This window comes from Nesoenas mayeri (genome assembly GCF_963082525.1).
Source record: "Nesoenas mayeri genome assembly, chromosome: 1".
Taxonomy (NCBI): Eukaryota; Metazoa; Chordata; class Aves; order Columbiformes; family Columbidae; genus Nesoenas; species Nesoenas mayeri.
The window spans coordinates 79,291,191-79,307,169 of NC_137541.1; the positions used below are offsets into that span (position 1 = coordinate 79,291,191).

At 35.6% G+C, this 15,979-nt stretch overlaps 1 protein-coding gene across 1 annotated transcript in view; it reads right to left on the bottom strand.

The window, feature by feature from the left end:
• PLEKHA5 (pleckstrin homology domain containing A5) overlaps positions 1-15,979 on the bottom strand; it is a 170,552-nt gene that overhangs the window by 4,816 nt on the left and 149,757 nt on the right. The window contains exons 18-28 of the mRNA XM_080363967.1: positions 15,500-15,580; positions 15,216-15,365; positions 13,745-13,846; positions 12,544-12,655; positions 12,242-12,288; positions 11,150-11,338; positions 10,497-10,614; positions 6,665-6,780; positions 4,931-5,140; positions 2,202-2,360; positions 758-885 (exon numbers count right to left, since the gene is read on the bottom strand). Coding sequence (XP_080220093.1) covers positions 758-885; positions 2,202-2,360; positions 4,931-5,140; positions 6,665-6,780; positions 10,497-10,614; positions 11,150-11,338; positions 12,242-12,288; positions 12,544-12,655; positions 13,745-13,846; positions 15,216-15,365; positions 15,500-15,580 — 1,412 coding nt within the window. The remainder of the gene's footprint in view (positions 1-757; positions 886-2,201; positions 2,361-4,930; positions 5,141-6,664; positions 6,781-10,496; positions 10,615-11,149; positions 11,339-12,241; positions 12,289-12,543; positions 12,656-13,744; positions 13,847-15,215; positions 15,366-15,499; positions 15,581-15,979) is intronic.

Sequence of the window (15,979 nt, forward strand, 5' to 3'; positions counted from 1 at the left end):
GAGTTAAAATTTATTTTTCCTTTGTAAATAGAAAAAAAGTTGCAACTTGCAAGTTTGTGTAATATAAATTAAGCACGCATTTTGAAATCCTTCTACATCATAAAGTAAGACTCAAAAAACCCCCACGTACTAGAAACTGAATTCCGTTCCTTTACATACTCCTGCAGTTTCCTAGTGCATGGTATCTGTTTTGCTGAAAGGTGCTGTGAGAAAGTTATGACCTAATATAAGAACTCACAAAGGATCTGCAGTGCAACTTATACTAAAGTCATGAATCATTAAAGAGGAATATCCAAGACACAATATTCCGCTTATTCTGCAATGCTCCAAAACAGTGAAGTAAAAGTTAAAGCAGGAGACTCAGAATGAGCTGTTCAGTCTACTCCTAAATAACAGTGGTAGAGAGCTTCCTATGGAAGACCTGGCTGAAGCTCTCAGAATAAACTGATCCAAACCTTCAGCTATCATTACTAAATACATTTGTATCCCAAATCAAGGATTATGAACGCATTCTGTTTATAACTGGGGTGATACATGAAAATAAACATCGCTTCACCCACCAACTCATCACCTCTCACTGAACCCCCTCAGTGGATAAGTATCTCACTAGATTTCTCTAGATGTAAACCACTCAAAACCGTATAAATATAGCTTATAACTATTTACAACAGTATTTCATTAGTTGCTTGGGCTGTTCAGCTAATAAATACAACATGCAAGTTTAAAATAGTCCCTGAACATCTTGTTTTATTTTTACCTTATATCACCATCATGTGTTTCTTCCAATTTATTTTTCTTTTCCTTTTCTGCTTTCTCTTCATTACTCACTTCTTTTGAGTCAGATACAACATGTGCATCTGATAAAAGCTCATCAGTTTTTGTCAGCTATAAAAAAAATGAAATCATGAAACAAAAAGCTGTAACACATACGAAGTGGCAGATAAGAAATACAGTATCAGGAAACAGTTTTATGAACAGACAAATTTTGCCATCATGTATACTTAGTAACTCAGAATTACATAACTTAAGAATTTTTTATCAATACCATTCAGGTTAATAGAGTTATCCTGAAACCTATACCAGAGCCAATGGGCAGGGCTTGGCTTAATAACTTCCAGAACTTATCTGAACTCATTGGATTGCAGCCTGCCTATTTCTTCCTGCTATCCCTCTCTTCACAATGCCAACAGAGATTTCAGCTACTGCAATATATTGCTGATAAGCCTGAACGCTGCTCTTAAAGGTCTGATTAGATAAAACCATTATAAGTGCATTACATAATTTTCCTTTAAAAGATTTGCACACTTAACAGAGCAACAGACTTTCAATAGAAAGTGTTTTTAAAGAATAGCAACAGATGTTAATTATTTGATTTTTATACCATTCTCCATCAGACCTGTGTTTAAAAAGGCTAAATACAAAACAGGAAAACAAAAACAAAAGTGAGTGAGGAAAAGGAAAAGCAAAGGATGGTTAATTAAAGAATGTGGATAGAAAAGAAGAAAAAAAAACCCTCTACACAAGATTTTAGAAAATATTAGACTATAAGCAGGAGATAATTATGTAGAAATAGCTTCAGTAATCAATTTTTCACAACCAGTCCTGTTTTTGCCGAGCGTTCAGAACATTTTAGTACCAGAAACACCAAGGTAACTCACTGCCAAGTGAGTCTGAGACTATTTCAAGGCAGAAATCAATCCAGTGACCAAATAGCACAAACCACAGTCACTACCTACTTCCATGTATAAATTGTTGCCAGCTTTATTCTGCTTCCTATAAACGATTTGATGCACAATAGCTAACCAAACAAAAAAGTCAGGTGTATTAAATGACTGTCAAAAACTACACTGGGATATCCTAAGCAACAATCAATGATTATTATTTAAACATGCATTAGTATCGGGGGTTTGTTTCCAAAGAAGAACATAATTTTGTAATTTTCCAATCAATCAAGATAGTAACAGATAAAGCAAAATGAAATTTCAGAAGACCATAAAACAAGAAAATTCAATGTCAGCTTTAGACAGATCTGATAGATTTTTGTGCTTCTCTATAGAATATTTGTTATATCCAAAAAGACATCTTAATCTTCCAAGCAAAAGGAACTGGCTCAATTTCCCATAGACTGCTGTCTGTGGCTCAGAATATTTTTCTACTGCAAGACAGGCTGATGAACTGTTCAATAAGGGACAGTTTAGTACCTCTTTAGTGAAACCTGAATTATGTTCTTGTTTTCCATCCAGTTTTAGTTGCGCTATTTCTTCTCCAGGACTTCCATTATTTTGTTTCAAATTATTTTCTTTACTGGTGCTCTCTAATTCCTTCATGTTACCAGATACATTATCATCCTTTTTGCGATTCTGTGGAATAAAATTGATAAACAGACGTATTCTTACAAAAGTTATCACGGTCTCAGCTCTGAATCTTGCACTGTCCTCTGACTGTGATTGAAGAAAAAAAAAACCATAACAACTTAAAAAACATTAAGTATACCACACTGTAATAAGCAAAATGGAAACTGTTAGGGACTCTCATTTTTGTACCCTTCAAAATAGTTCAGCCTATTGATTTTCTTCTAAGATTATTGTACCTTCTGCATCCCCCCCTCCTCCAATCTCCAGCATTTCTAATGCTCACCTTTATCTTCTGAAATTTCATTCATATTTAGCTCAGTCACGCACAGGCTTAGTACACTCTTATTTGCATTCAGAAGCACTAATTAAAATAGCTTTTTCTCGTTAAAAAAAAGGATAAAAATCTGCTCTCAGTACATAATTCACTGTGCACCTGTGCATACTTTCTGCAATTATCTTGGGTACTTTCCAAGCCTATGCTTTTAACTGATTTAACAGAGGACATCATAGCATCTGATAATGGCAGAGGATATTACTTGTTCCTTAAAAAAGTAATCCATTGCAGAGAAAATAGTTCGGTATAAAATTTTTGAGGAACGATGGTAGAAGTGACTTAAGGTTGTGAACTTCACACATTATGCTGGCAGAGTAGCAAACCAAACTGAAGTGAGGTTCATCTAAGTCTTATCAAACTAACTAAGTACTAGGGATGAAAAAAACAGGAGCCATGAAAGTAAATCTTGTGGCTGAATTCCTGTGATTTAGCACATGCACGACGTTAAGAGGAAATTCCATATAAGTCACTTAACAAATCAATCTCTTTACTTCCCTAACTGAAGGATGCACCCACATCATACACTTGTCCAAAACAATAACAATTGTGAAGCAACTTCCTTTCATATTTTGGTAATCACTTAAAAATTACACAGTAGGCTGTTTATTAAATACTTTTTTCCCTCCAATTCTTAAATAACCAAACCCCAGTTGAAAAGACCTTCAGCAGTTAATGCCATTGCACCAAATCAAAAGGCATAGAAACTACACTTTAAAAAAATAAGACCTATTATGACAGCATAATACCTCATCCTGGGGCTTTTTGCCATGTAACATTCTGGAAGAAATGAAATTGTGATAGAAAAAGTGATTTGGTAGTACCGACTACTAGCTAAATATTCAAGTCAGACACATTCTCACTTATTCTGTAAATTTCTTCTTTCATCCTTGTAGCACTGATTTCACAGAGAACACTGAAGAACATGCTGACATAAATGAAATTCTTCGGAGCAAGCAAAGTGATAAAGCTCAAACACCTCTATAAAAACTACAAGAAGGAACATCTGCAAAGCTTTGCTTTACACGTCCTCTTCTTGAGAAAGGCAGTGTTAATCACAAAAATATTTGTAGCAGCCCACTTCATGTATAGCAGTTATGATGTTATTCCAAATACAGATGCAAGGATGAATTCAGTGTCTTCTGGGGATCCAATGTTGCTGGAAGAAAAGTAACCTTTGTATAGCTCTGAAAGCAACTTAGCATGCTCAGAAGAAAAAAAAAAAAACAACAAAACATCAAACCTGAAACTTATTTTGAAATATGTGATTTCTCAACAGTGCAATACACTTAATCTGGTTTTCGGAAATCAGGTGCTAAAATGTGTACAAAACACAAAAGAAAGAATTTCCATGTCAGTGTAAAAAAACCCAAAACAAACACCGAATAGGAAAAATGTTTGCCAGAAGATAAACAAAAGAAGATTAAAAAAGATAACTTTGTTAAGCTGTTGAAAAAGAAAACCAATTCTTAGCAGTTAAAAAATAGTAGGCTGTCTAACAACCACTAAACTAAATCTGTTTGATATTTTTGTCCTGAAGTGGTGTGAGGTTTGTCTTTTTTTTTTTTTTTTTAATTAGTTTATTTTTAGATGTATATTCAGGAGAGGATTTCTTGGCTAATGACATGCAGCTATATCTTTCTCTTCTCTCCCCACCCTTAACCATTCAATAAACTAATTTGTTTGCCTTAACTGTTTAAGAATGAGGAAAAACAAAAGTGAGGGTTCTATTTTTGCCTATTTATGGTCTCAAAAACCACAGCAAAAGAGCACCAGTTAAGAGCTATCATCATAAATATACATTCCTACCTAAAAATGTTACAGATGTTTGAATATATTACATGGCAGAAAAATCTTCATAATTTATACATCAACCGAATCATTATTCTCCTTGTCACTGCTTTTAGTCACAAAGCTTGCAATTTCATTGCTAAATTTAACAAAAAACCACTGTTAGCAAACATCACAATGCATAATCAAACATACGTAGATTTGAACAATTTTTTTTTCCAAAAAGACAATGAAGTGACTTCTGCCATTGGGTATAAGCATGAAGACTGTCTTCTCCCTTTCTCTTGTGTATGGCACAGAATTGTGACTGTTACTCTATACAAGCAGTCTCAAACACACACCTACAGTATCAGGTGATTTTGGAAAAAGAACAATTTTGTAACAAGAACGATTTTGCCTTTTTTTTTTTTTTTTAAACTGGTCACATTAAAATTTTGAAGAATGTGGGACCCACCTGTACTGATTTGAATGGATTATCTCTGACAAACGACAGACTCTGTGAAGGTGACTGGTCTGAAACGCCAATAATATTGAGTCCTTTCCTCTTCTCTCTCAGGCAAGCTTGTTGGTGTCTCTTTATTCTTTCCATCTGTTCCTCCACAGTCATTCGAGGCCGTGTGCTTTCTGCAAGACACAGCTGCTCCACCGCACTTCTTGGCCTTTCCTTAAATGGAAGGAATATATAGATCTATCTCTCTATGTTTTTGAAAAGCAAGACTCTAAACTGTTTAGCATATCATAAAAGATCACCTAATGATTTACTAAAAAGAAGAAAAATCATGGGCAAGATCTCCTATGTATGTGAAGAAAACACAAGAATCAATATTAATAAATTCAAAATAAAAGGAAGGAATAATTTGTTTTTTGACATAGTGACCATCAATGATAAACAGTAAGAGAACGGGTACATGCTCTCTTAAAGCTACCCTATAAAGTTGAAACAATTTACCAGACATTAAATGACAGGCAAACACAATGTCCTTGACTGAGACAGAAACAGTTGAAAGTTAATGATCCAGGACATTTACACCAGTTGATCTAATAGTGATTTCTGTCTTTTTGTTTTAAGAAAAATTACAGCTAGGCATTATTTAATGCAAGTGCAGGCTGAAACAAACTGAAACACCCTTAGGTTGTGCCAGGTGAGGTTTAGATTGGATATTAGGAAATATTTCTTCACTGAAAGGGTTGTCAGGCATTGGAACAGGCTGCCCAAGGAAGTGGTGGAGTCACCATCCCTGGGGGTGCTTAAGATGCATAGATGTGGCACTCAGGGACATGGTTTAGCCGTGGACTTGGTGGTGTAAGTTTTGTGGTTTGACTGGATAATCTTAAAAGGTCTTTTCCAACCTAAGTGATCCTAAGAATTTATCACCACTTCAAAATCTGTAATTCTGAGCATGATATGATTCCCAAAACAACAACCATCACTTTACCTACTCTGTTCTTGAAATTCACCAATTTTCAGATAGTTCTGTACTTTGTACAACAGCAAAAACATTTACTTCTGGCTAATCAGCTCCATTCAGTACATCCACAGTAACTGGTTTCACTTCTGAAAAGTGGTATTCTTTCTCCAGTCAACATCCTGTGAGTTTCTCTCTCCTCTCCCATTCTTCCTGCAACTTCTATTCACGCTACGGCAAAACCTTCCCCCACTTTTGCCCAAATTACCTGTAAACCTCTGTCTTCAACCCAGAGACCATGGGACTCTCTATCTGAAATTCCAGGCTAATTACCCACATACTGCTTACTGTAGCCTCATTTTCTGTCTGCTTTACTTTTTCCCCCCAAATAATTTTAGTAATAAAATAAATAAAACAAAAAAATTTTATAAAAGGGCTTTTAAATTGCCCCAGAAGCCAAAACTTCAAAAGTTTTAAGATGTTTCCTTTCCTTTCAACTCAAGCATGAACTTCAGTAGCTTGGTAGATTTATTTTATCATTTAGTTCTTGCCCAGTTTGAATGTAATGAAATCTTTATGCAGTTAAACATACACAACCTTTATAATTTCATCATTCTTTCTACAGCCATCTCCATTACCCTAGTATATTATTTTTTTATAACAGCAAATTTTATGTGAAGATAATTTAAAATATAAGTACAACTTTTGAAGTAACTACAGAAATTAAACTTGGAAATGAACACGTCACTATTCATCAATGCTCAAAGGTTATTTTAGAGTACCGTTCTTAGATCTATCTTCTTATTCTTCCTCAAAGTGACATAGGACGCTATTGTTGAAGACTCTGGTGTTGGTGATTTGGTTCTGGGTGGTACAACTCCCACAGGAAAATGTGATCCTACAAAACAGTAAAGTAATATACTAAGCACTATGCAAACCATTGCCAAAACAGCTTATTTTTTCTAGAAAATACATGTTGTCAGCCTTGGAAACTATTCTTCAAAAGACAGCAAAGATCTTAATGCCTAACTATTAGGTCAGTTAAGGTTCACAGGCAGATGACTAGGCCCTGGCTTGAGGTTTGGGTAACTGAATGGAATACAGGAAAATACTGCAGGTGGCGCCAGAAACTGCTGGACAGAAAAACATAAACATGTTGTCTGTGAGAAACAGACAAAAGTTAGATAGTGCCATGTGGAATGGCTAGATAGATTTCACAGATGGTTGAGGGGGAATTATGTGAAAGATGTCCCAACTTCACAGCTAACTGGATGGCCATACTGGAGATTTGCTGTGAACTGAGTTTGCAAGGCCAGCAGAGCACCTAGGTAGCCTTATCAGTGCTACTAGATACAGCCAAGCTTACCTAGACAATGGTGTTGAAGATACAAAACTTAGCAGAAGTGGGACCAATGAACAAAAGGTAATTCTGGTGCAGTCTGTCCTATCTTCTTATCAAACTTCAAAGTGTTTTCCATGTGAGTGTGCTTTCCCTCCTGTGCATGAGAGCGTGGGAGATGCTAGTGATCTTCAAGCCAGGCTAGCTTGTCAGTAAGAGACAGCTACAGAGAGACCGTACATCTGGGGATCAAAGATGGGAAAGATGGTCTGCAGGTTGTCTCCTGGAGGGACGACAGATCTGGACCTGCTCCCAGGAGGAACCTTTTGTCTGTGAGCTGCTAACCAACTAAGACAAGACTAAATGGCAAGCAGAATAGCAAATGTGGGAGCCAGCTGTCCAAGAGATCTCACATCTAGGATGCTGGAGAGGCCAGAGATATTGAGAGTTGACAGATGAAGATACCATAGGTCTGGCTAGCTTTTGGAGGGACTCATTTGTGTGTGTGCATGTGTGCTCGTGTCTACATGTGTATGAGATCAGCTAGCATGCTTTGAGCCTGGTTAGGTGTTGAGTGACAACAGGATCACGGTATTTGTGTTGTTCCACTTTCATGTGTGATCTTGTTTACACGGTGCCTGTAATGGCACCAGTCTCAAACGTGCTTGTGAAATCTGTTGCGGTTTGCTGTAGCTGCGCTTGTGCACCCTGGGACTATGACCTCAGCCTTGCAGCTCACTGTGCTCAGGGACAGGGAATTGCAGCAGTCAGGCTCTGCCTGGTTAGGAGCTGAGGATATTCTGTGTCCTGATGCTCACGACATTCAACATCTCATAAAAATATCCACCACTAGCTTTTCTACATAGAGAAGCCCTGCCAAAATGTAATTAAGCTGGTAGAAAACAGAAGTTAAAATTTACCAAAATATACAGATACAATTAAATAGCACATGCTTCATTTTTGCTTCTTGATACACTCGAGAAATCAAACTAATACTGCTTCCTTGCTGATTTTGTGTAAAAAAATAGACATAATGTCTTCTTTGACAGCCAAATTATTTCTCTTTGTTTTTCCTGAATTTGCACAGATTTCAGAGGATAGATTGACTCGGTAAAGACTCAACTCTTTCTCCAAATTGTTTGATAGGCTGACAAAATTGTCTGGAGGTATGTGAATGCCAAATCCATCATTCAAACAAAGAACTATAATACAGCTTGGGTCTCATTTAGACATAAAAAGGATAAAACACAGCACAAATCCGTTTTCCTTTTGTGTTACCTTTATGTACCACTCAGGTCATAAATAACCCTCTCCTTGCAGACAGCTATAAGGGTTACTTTACATAGTCCCCTCAAAACATTTATCTTCGATTGCTGACATTTGAAAAAAGAAGGAAAGGGCTGACATGAGAAGTGTCTAGTACAGCAATGTGCACAACAAACTAGAAAAACATTTTAAAGTTTTTTCTGAAGTTTACTAATTTTTAGAACCACTCTCAACAGGAAATGATGTCATTTAAGTATGACTTCTTAAAAGAGCAAGAAAGAAAAACTGCAGAGATGAGCTGCCTTTGAATTTGTTTCCTTTTCAGCTTATAAACTGTTAAGATAGAATGACACAAAAATGTCTGTTGAAATAGCATTTAGTTGCAATGGCATAAGCATTATAAAAAAACCCAAACAACAAATGGTAATATTTTTCCTACTGCATGGAGATTTTTATTTGAAGTGAATGCCCAGAACAAGAAATATCCATTAGAAAATTCACATGCTCAAAAGCGTGGACTGGATAATAAAAGACAGCTACGACAAACCCACTTCACTCTATTGTTTAAGAAGAGAAAAAGCCTCTCACTGCTTGCTACCACTGCAGTCCCTAAATGTTATTAATATTAGAAGAAATTGTATTGCTTTCCCTTACTGATAACGTTTTTCTACATAAAATACTACTTCTATCTTTACAGAAGACAACAGAAAGCAGATAGGGGTGCTCAAAAAGTACTGGTTTGCTTTACATAGGCAGGATAGGCTTTCTTATATTGTCTTGACAATTACTTTCCCTCTTGTCATAAATTACTATAAATAATCTGGACATCACAGATCAATAAAACCTAGGCATGTTGTTGGAAAAGCAACTTCCACAATTTAGGTGGTTGGTGATTAGCAAATCTCAGGCTAAACCTTGCCTTTTTCACCACCAAATTAAAACAAATTTAGTATCTGTCTTAAGTGAACATTATACCTCAGGAAATACCGTAGTGAATCTGAATTGACTAATTGTCTGGTAAGTGTAAGCTTAATTATGTCACATGTCATAGGGCCATCCACATTGTTTACACCCAAACTGTACGCTAACCTTAGTTTTAAAAGCCTCCACTACTGTTCTGATGAAAAGAATATCCTTATATGATCACAGTTCTTGGTTAAATTGCAGTGTTGTTGCCCTATCCTGCAATATACATGCTTAGTCAAACTACCATAACAGAAGGCAGTGATCTTGCTGGCACTGCAAACATGTTACGTTAAAAAAAATGGGGAAGTTGAGTTACTTTTTCTAAAATCTCTTATTATGTTTTTTTGGGGACGTGCTCAAGATGCTTTTCCTCAAGTCACCTTTAACAAACTATTCTGTGTGTTTTAACAAACAGAATTGAGAAGCACTTCCTGGTAAAAGACTCTACCAAGCAATTAGTAGCTTTTATGGAAGCTAGATGAAGAGAAGAATCTAAAGCATTTAGCAATTGCAAAGACCTTTATTGTCTGTACACTCCAAGGTCATGATCATTATTCCTATTATATCAGAGGACAGAAGGCAATTCAACAATTACAAGATTAAAAAAAGAAAAAGACATTGTTTCCCTGCCTTATGAGAGCCTGAAAATTCTGTGGTGCTGCCTTTTCGGACGTTCCAGTGACATAACATCAGGAGCTTGATTCAAAAACTGAATAATTGTTCAAGGGCAAGAACATAAAATGGGTAATTGTTCAAGGGAATGGTGTGTGGGGAATGTGAGTGATGTGATTAGACATGGTGTCAATAAAGATTTCAGGGTTGTTGGTGAGTGTAATGTTTGCTTTTTCTGCAATGTAATTGACTGAAATCTTTCTCATCATATAATTAAATCATTATTTTATCATGGAAGCTGTTTCATCATATTCAGAAATGGACAGGCGAGAAAAATACAAAAGATGATATAGCTTCTACAACACAGTATAAACTTTGTATTCCTTGTGAAAAAGGCTGAAAGGTTGTAACCACCATGCCTGGGGACAAACCTTTAGCAGTAGCTTCTGATTCTGAAATTTGTTCTGTTTTTTCTTCACCATTAGACTCATCCACTTCTGCTACTGTAGTTAACTCCGGTTCACTCTTATAAAGCCTATAATCAGGACCCTGAGGAATGACAAGTTACAAGGTAAATAAACAGGCATTTTGTACAAGCATTTATGTCTTAAGACTCAAACCAGTTATTTTGTGATGACTCTGCTCTCACTTTGAAGACAATCTTTCATTGCTCAAGTGCTATTGCAGCAGTATTTCATTGTAGTTGAGTAACAACATCTACAGACTTCCAGAAATTACAGAAAAAAATTGACATAAAAATGCAAAGGTATTTTTTTTTTTTTAAATAATCTTCAGGAAATTTATACAAGGCTTCAGCAAAAAATGATTCTGAGCCCAGGGTTTTATAAGAATCTAGTTTTCTGAGATTTACTCAGATACAGCCATTTAAGTCTTAAGACGTTTTATATATGCGCAGAATATATGACGGGGAAATGTGAAGAGCAAATGACGGAGCTATAAATAAAACTAAGTAGCCAAAAGTAAAAGCATAACACAAAAGTAGCCACATGACAAAATAAAAATTGTGACTGTGCGAAGGAAGGGGGATGGCTTCAAGAACAATGTGGCAGTTTAAGCCACTTACACAGTAAGATCCATTTCTCTGATATCCTTGAACTTGGTGAATCTTCTTTTCTTCTGGCAGATGTACTGGGCCCCTGCTATAACAGAGCAAGGAGCTGCTATCACTGGGCAGAGGGGGGATTATGGGAGGATGCTCTGTAAAGTCATAGGACCGAGGGAGTGGAGGACGAGGTGGGACTACTTCCTCTTCCTAAAGATTGTAGAATAGTCACCTTATTTAGATGTGCACACCTGTTACAATTATTTATAACTTAAAAAGAAAAATATATTACCATAGCTACACCAGCTATAGATTTTGGAATTAAAGGGACAATGTCACACTAAAAAAAAAAAAAAAAAAAAAAAGCCAAGACAGATTTTGTTTGTTTGGTTTTGGTTGGTTTGTTTGTTTCCATTTTATTACTACCACCTAGACTGAGATACTTTAATGGTTTCATTATTCAGCCTATCAAGATTTTCAATTCTAACACCTGCACTTTCTGTTGGACACATATGAACTCTCTGAATCGTCCTTTTAAAAATTATATTCAGTATATTTTTAAAGATTTGTACATAAATTAAACTTTCAGAAAGTTCTGTAAGCCAGATGTATATTGCAGACACTTTAGATACCAATGACAATGTCCCTTTAAAACTGTAACTTCTAGCCTGATTTTCAGATGAACTGAACATTTGTGAGTGCCCACAGTTTCAGCTGTTCTTGTGGGTGCTCTGGCCATCTGAGAACCAGGCTCAATACGTGAACAGACATATAAAGCAATGTATTTCTTCCCATGAGAAGTGTGGTCGGTAGAAAAAAAATCCATAAATCAGGGTTTGTATTTCTAGGGTAAGAGCCTAGGGAGAGGAAAAGGTGAGAAATGGAAAAAAGAGACATACTGGTGAGAAGATAAAGAAACAGAACAAATGGAAGTGCTAGAATTACTAGTGGAGATATCAGTCTTTAAAACCAATTTATAATGCAGTATTTTCACAGAAACATACTGAATACATACTTCAGTCATCCTTAAAACAATTACAATAATGTTCATTTTTATCATAGGTATATTAGAAATTCAGTTATGCTAAAATAGTAAATATGCTAAAACCATACCTCATTTTTATATTTAAGAGCTGAAAATGTCCTTGATACCATGATACCTGTTTGTGTGAGGGGGAGAGATACAGAAAGAAAGAGAAAAATTGTTTTCAATAAGCAGCTTTTAAAATACGAATTATAACCTGTTGCTATCAAACAAATATACAAACCATCAATGTAAAAACAGATGATTGCTTTCTTATTTTCTCAGCACTTGTACAACTTTTTCACACATACAAAAGCAACTATGGAGCTTATCCTTTAAAAATGTATAGGATGCAATCTCACTTCCTCCAAGATCAAACCAATCAGTTTACCTGCCTCTGAAGAGCTTCTTTGCTGTTTATGTTTACTTAAACCCTCCATGACATCTTGAATTCTCCAGAGTTCCTTCTGAATCTGAGCACGCTGTATCCCAGCTGACTCAGTCTGCCAGTAAATAAACAGCATATATAGGCAATAAATTAGAGTACATTGCAAGTGGAAAAAAAAACAGAAAACCTTTTTATTTCTTTTGGCTACACTGTGTATCCTTTCCCAATGAAGGAAAATAAAATGCAGTACTGACAGACACTCTGCCATAAAACTGCGACATTCAAATATTGTCAGAAACAAAAAGTGTAAGATTAACTGATTTCATGGTGTGTCAGTTACTTGACAGCAATTTGCTAGTTCAAACTCCACTTAAGAACAGAATTGTATTTACTGTCTTGAAAGAAAATCCAAGCAAACTTTGCGCAGGAGACCTGCATACGACAAATGAAAAGGAATCATCAGTTCCAGCCCTAAAATAGCTAGAGATGAGCATGGTGTTTGCATACTAGCGTATGAACTCCAGGCCTATTTGCATTCACAGTCATGCATGCTTTGGGCAGCATAACACGAATTTCTCAGCTCCTGGGCTTTCTTGTAATCTCCCTTTCATAGCTGCATATAAGATCAATCCCTCGAGCAAAGAGCCTTTAATGCCTCCCAGCATGGACCACACCCATCTGCCTACTCCATATAATGTATGCACATCTGTGTGCGCGTCTCACAGAAAGATCTCCTTAGAAATTCAGAACTTATGCTAACTGTCCAATCCTCCACAGCACAGCGCTGTAAGGTAATAAGATACGCGTCAGAACTCTTCATTTGTAAGATCTGAAGCAAAGCAAGAATATTTTGAATGATAATTTATTCTGATAGAACGATTTAATTACATTTTAAAATATTCCGTTAAATAGAAGGATTTGTGTAAAGATTTAATATGACTGTCATAGCAATTAAGTTCTGAGAAAACTACCCATTTTGGACACCATCACTGAAACAGAAAGAAGAGGCTTCCAGACACAGAAAATTGCTGTTTTTCCAAAATACGAAAAACGAAGACTTCCTCAGAACTTACGAACTTCTAATTTCTTTTTATACCTTGTAAGCTGATGCATCACATATCCACTGTTTTTCATTTGTGTCGTTTTTAAACAAAATCACAGAAAATGAAAGTGACTTAAGTGCACTTTAAGACCTATGCCACACCTGAATTTCTCCAAGCCGATCAAGCTGCTCCTGCATGTGGTTCCTTGTTACAGTTACATCATACTCCAATTTATCATATTCTCTCCAAGCTCTTTCCAGTTCCTAAATATACAAAAGTAACGAATTACAGAAGCACATTCAAGTAAAAAAAATAAATATATTTTTCTTTATTCGGTGACATGAAACTTCAGGAAATAAAGCATAGATAGATATCAGCAATAAATAAATATGTATTTTAGAGAATACAATGTTTAAGGAACTTTCTGATATGCTAGTGATTCTGAGTGGAATTCAAAGAAACTGCATTTTGCCTTTTCACAAACAAAAACGATAGGCAAGGGGAAAATCTTCAGAATAAGTCTTTATAGTGAGCAGGCCTGTGGGTCTTAAGCTGTCCTTCCACCAAGGCAGAAAACCTACAAAAATTGAGCAAATTTGTCTCTTTTATCACATAGAATACATATGGCTGAGTGCACATCATGTGCACGTATATACAATGTATTACATGAGACAAATATAAGTTATCCAACCCTGCCTGTAAGGTTACCAGTGAAGGCCCCAGGCCTGCTAATACAGCATTATTTTACATATGTGAAACAACAAACACCAGAAGGAAGAAGGTGCAAAAAGAAAATCTTGAGGTCAGTTCTGCCATTTCACTTTTTAAGCCTACATCAAGCAACTTACTCAATTTAGCATAAATCAAAAAGTTAATGAGCTAAAGTATATCTTGAGGTTTTCCTTTCCTTGATTCCCTTTTCCTTGTCCAACCAATTCCTTTTACAACATAGCCTAATATTCAGACTACAACCAGTATTTCAGGGCCTATTGTGTATCAGTTTCACCACAGCAAACCACCGGAATTTGACACTGAAATACCTTTTTGGATATATACGTAAATAGGCAAATTTTATTCTTTGCCTTGTCATTTTGCTGTAGAAACCATCATGAAGTGGAAAATGACAGTAAATAGCAATTCCCTTCCTTTTTTTTTTCTTTTTTTAGAAGGTGTTTGAAAGTGCAAAAGTGCAGAACTTGAAAGACCTTTTAAATACACTGTGCACTCACAGTATAATCTTTTCTACTTTATATCCTGCAGCTCTTTTGCTTAAAATAAGACACCTATCTGATTGAATATCTGATGAACTTTGTGCTTGCCACTGTTTTGCCATCATATAAAATACCTTATTTGCATTATTTACTTCTTCTGTAATAAATTTTTCATATTATAAAGATGAAAATTACCACACCAATTGAAGTATGCATTCATTCCTGGACAAAAAAAAAAGCCAGACTACTCCGTGAATACAGTAAAAAGATCACTTTGACAAAAATACAAGCAAGTAAAAGACAACTGAGTTTTTTTGGAATGTAAGGAAAAATAACCAAGGACAACCCAATTAACAACATGAACATGAAGATAATAATTTAATGGTTCATTGAGTTTTACCGGCAAGAACGTATTACTTACTGCAGTAGCTCGTGATACTTCTCGACAAGTGCTAAGTAGTCCATTCTGCAAGTCATCTCTCTGTAAGACTACATTTTGTATGGCTGCGGGATTATCTGCATTCATTTCTATCTCCTGACTCGCTGATAGCAAAGCTTGCTCAAGCGTGTACTATTATAACAAAAAAAAATATTTTTAATGTTCTGCATCATTGGCCTGATTTTCATTTTATTTCAGTTATCAATGTTCTGAAAATAAGCACGCAAAATAACATCCATTTTAGGTAATAAATACGATTGTCCTACTTTCTCCTTGTGTAGCTGTTGAAGCTTCTCCTCCAGTGCTTGTACAACTTTATCTTGTTCACATAAACGGCTAAGCTTAGCCTGGTATGTAACAGAAAATGATAGCAATTAGAGTTTCATTTTAACATCTTCAGTAATCAAAATATAACTTGATCAATTCATTACATGAATATATGTAAAATATTATTACTACAAAATATGTATTCTAAAATTATGAACGTATTAGTCTCGTATTTTCAAATTAATCTTAATAAACCCCCTTAAGACACTATGAAATAAGTGTTACTACAACTTGCAACAGCATGGCTCAAAAGATATAATTTATGATTCCACAGCCAAACCTTTACAACTTAATAACAGGTATTAAATACCATTTTAATTAACATATTCCTCAGTATTATAAAGAATATTGTACACATTCACAGTCCTTCTCATGGTTTATTTCAGGTAGCAATTTTTAACAGTTATTTACTAGTGCTA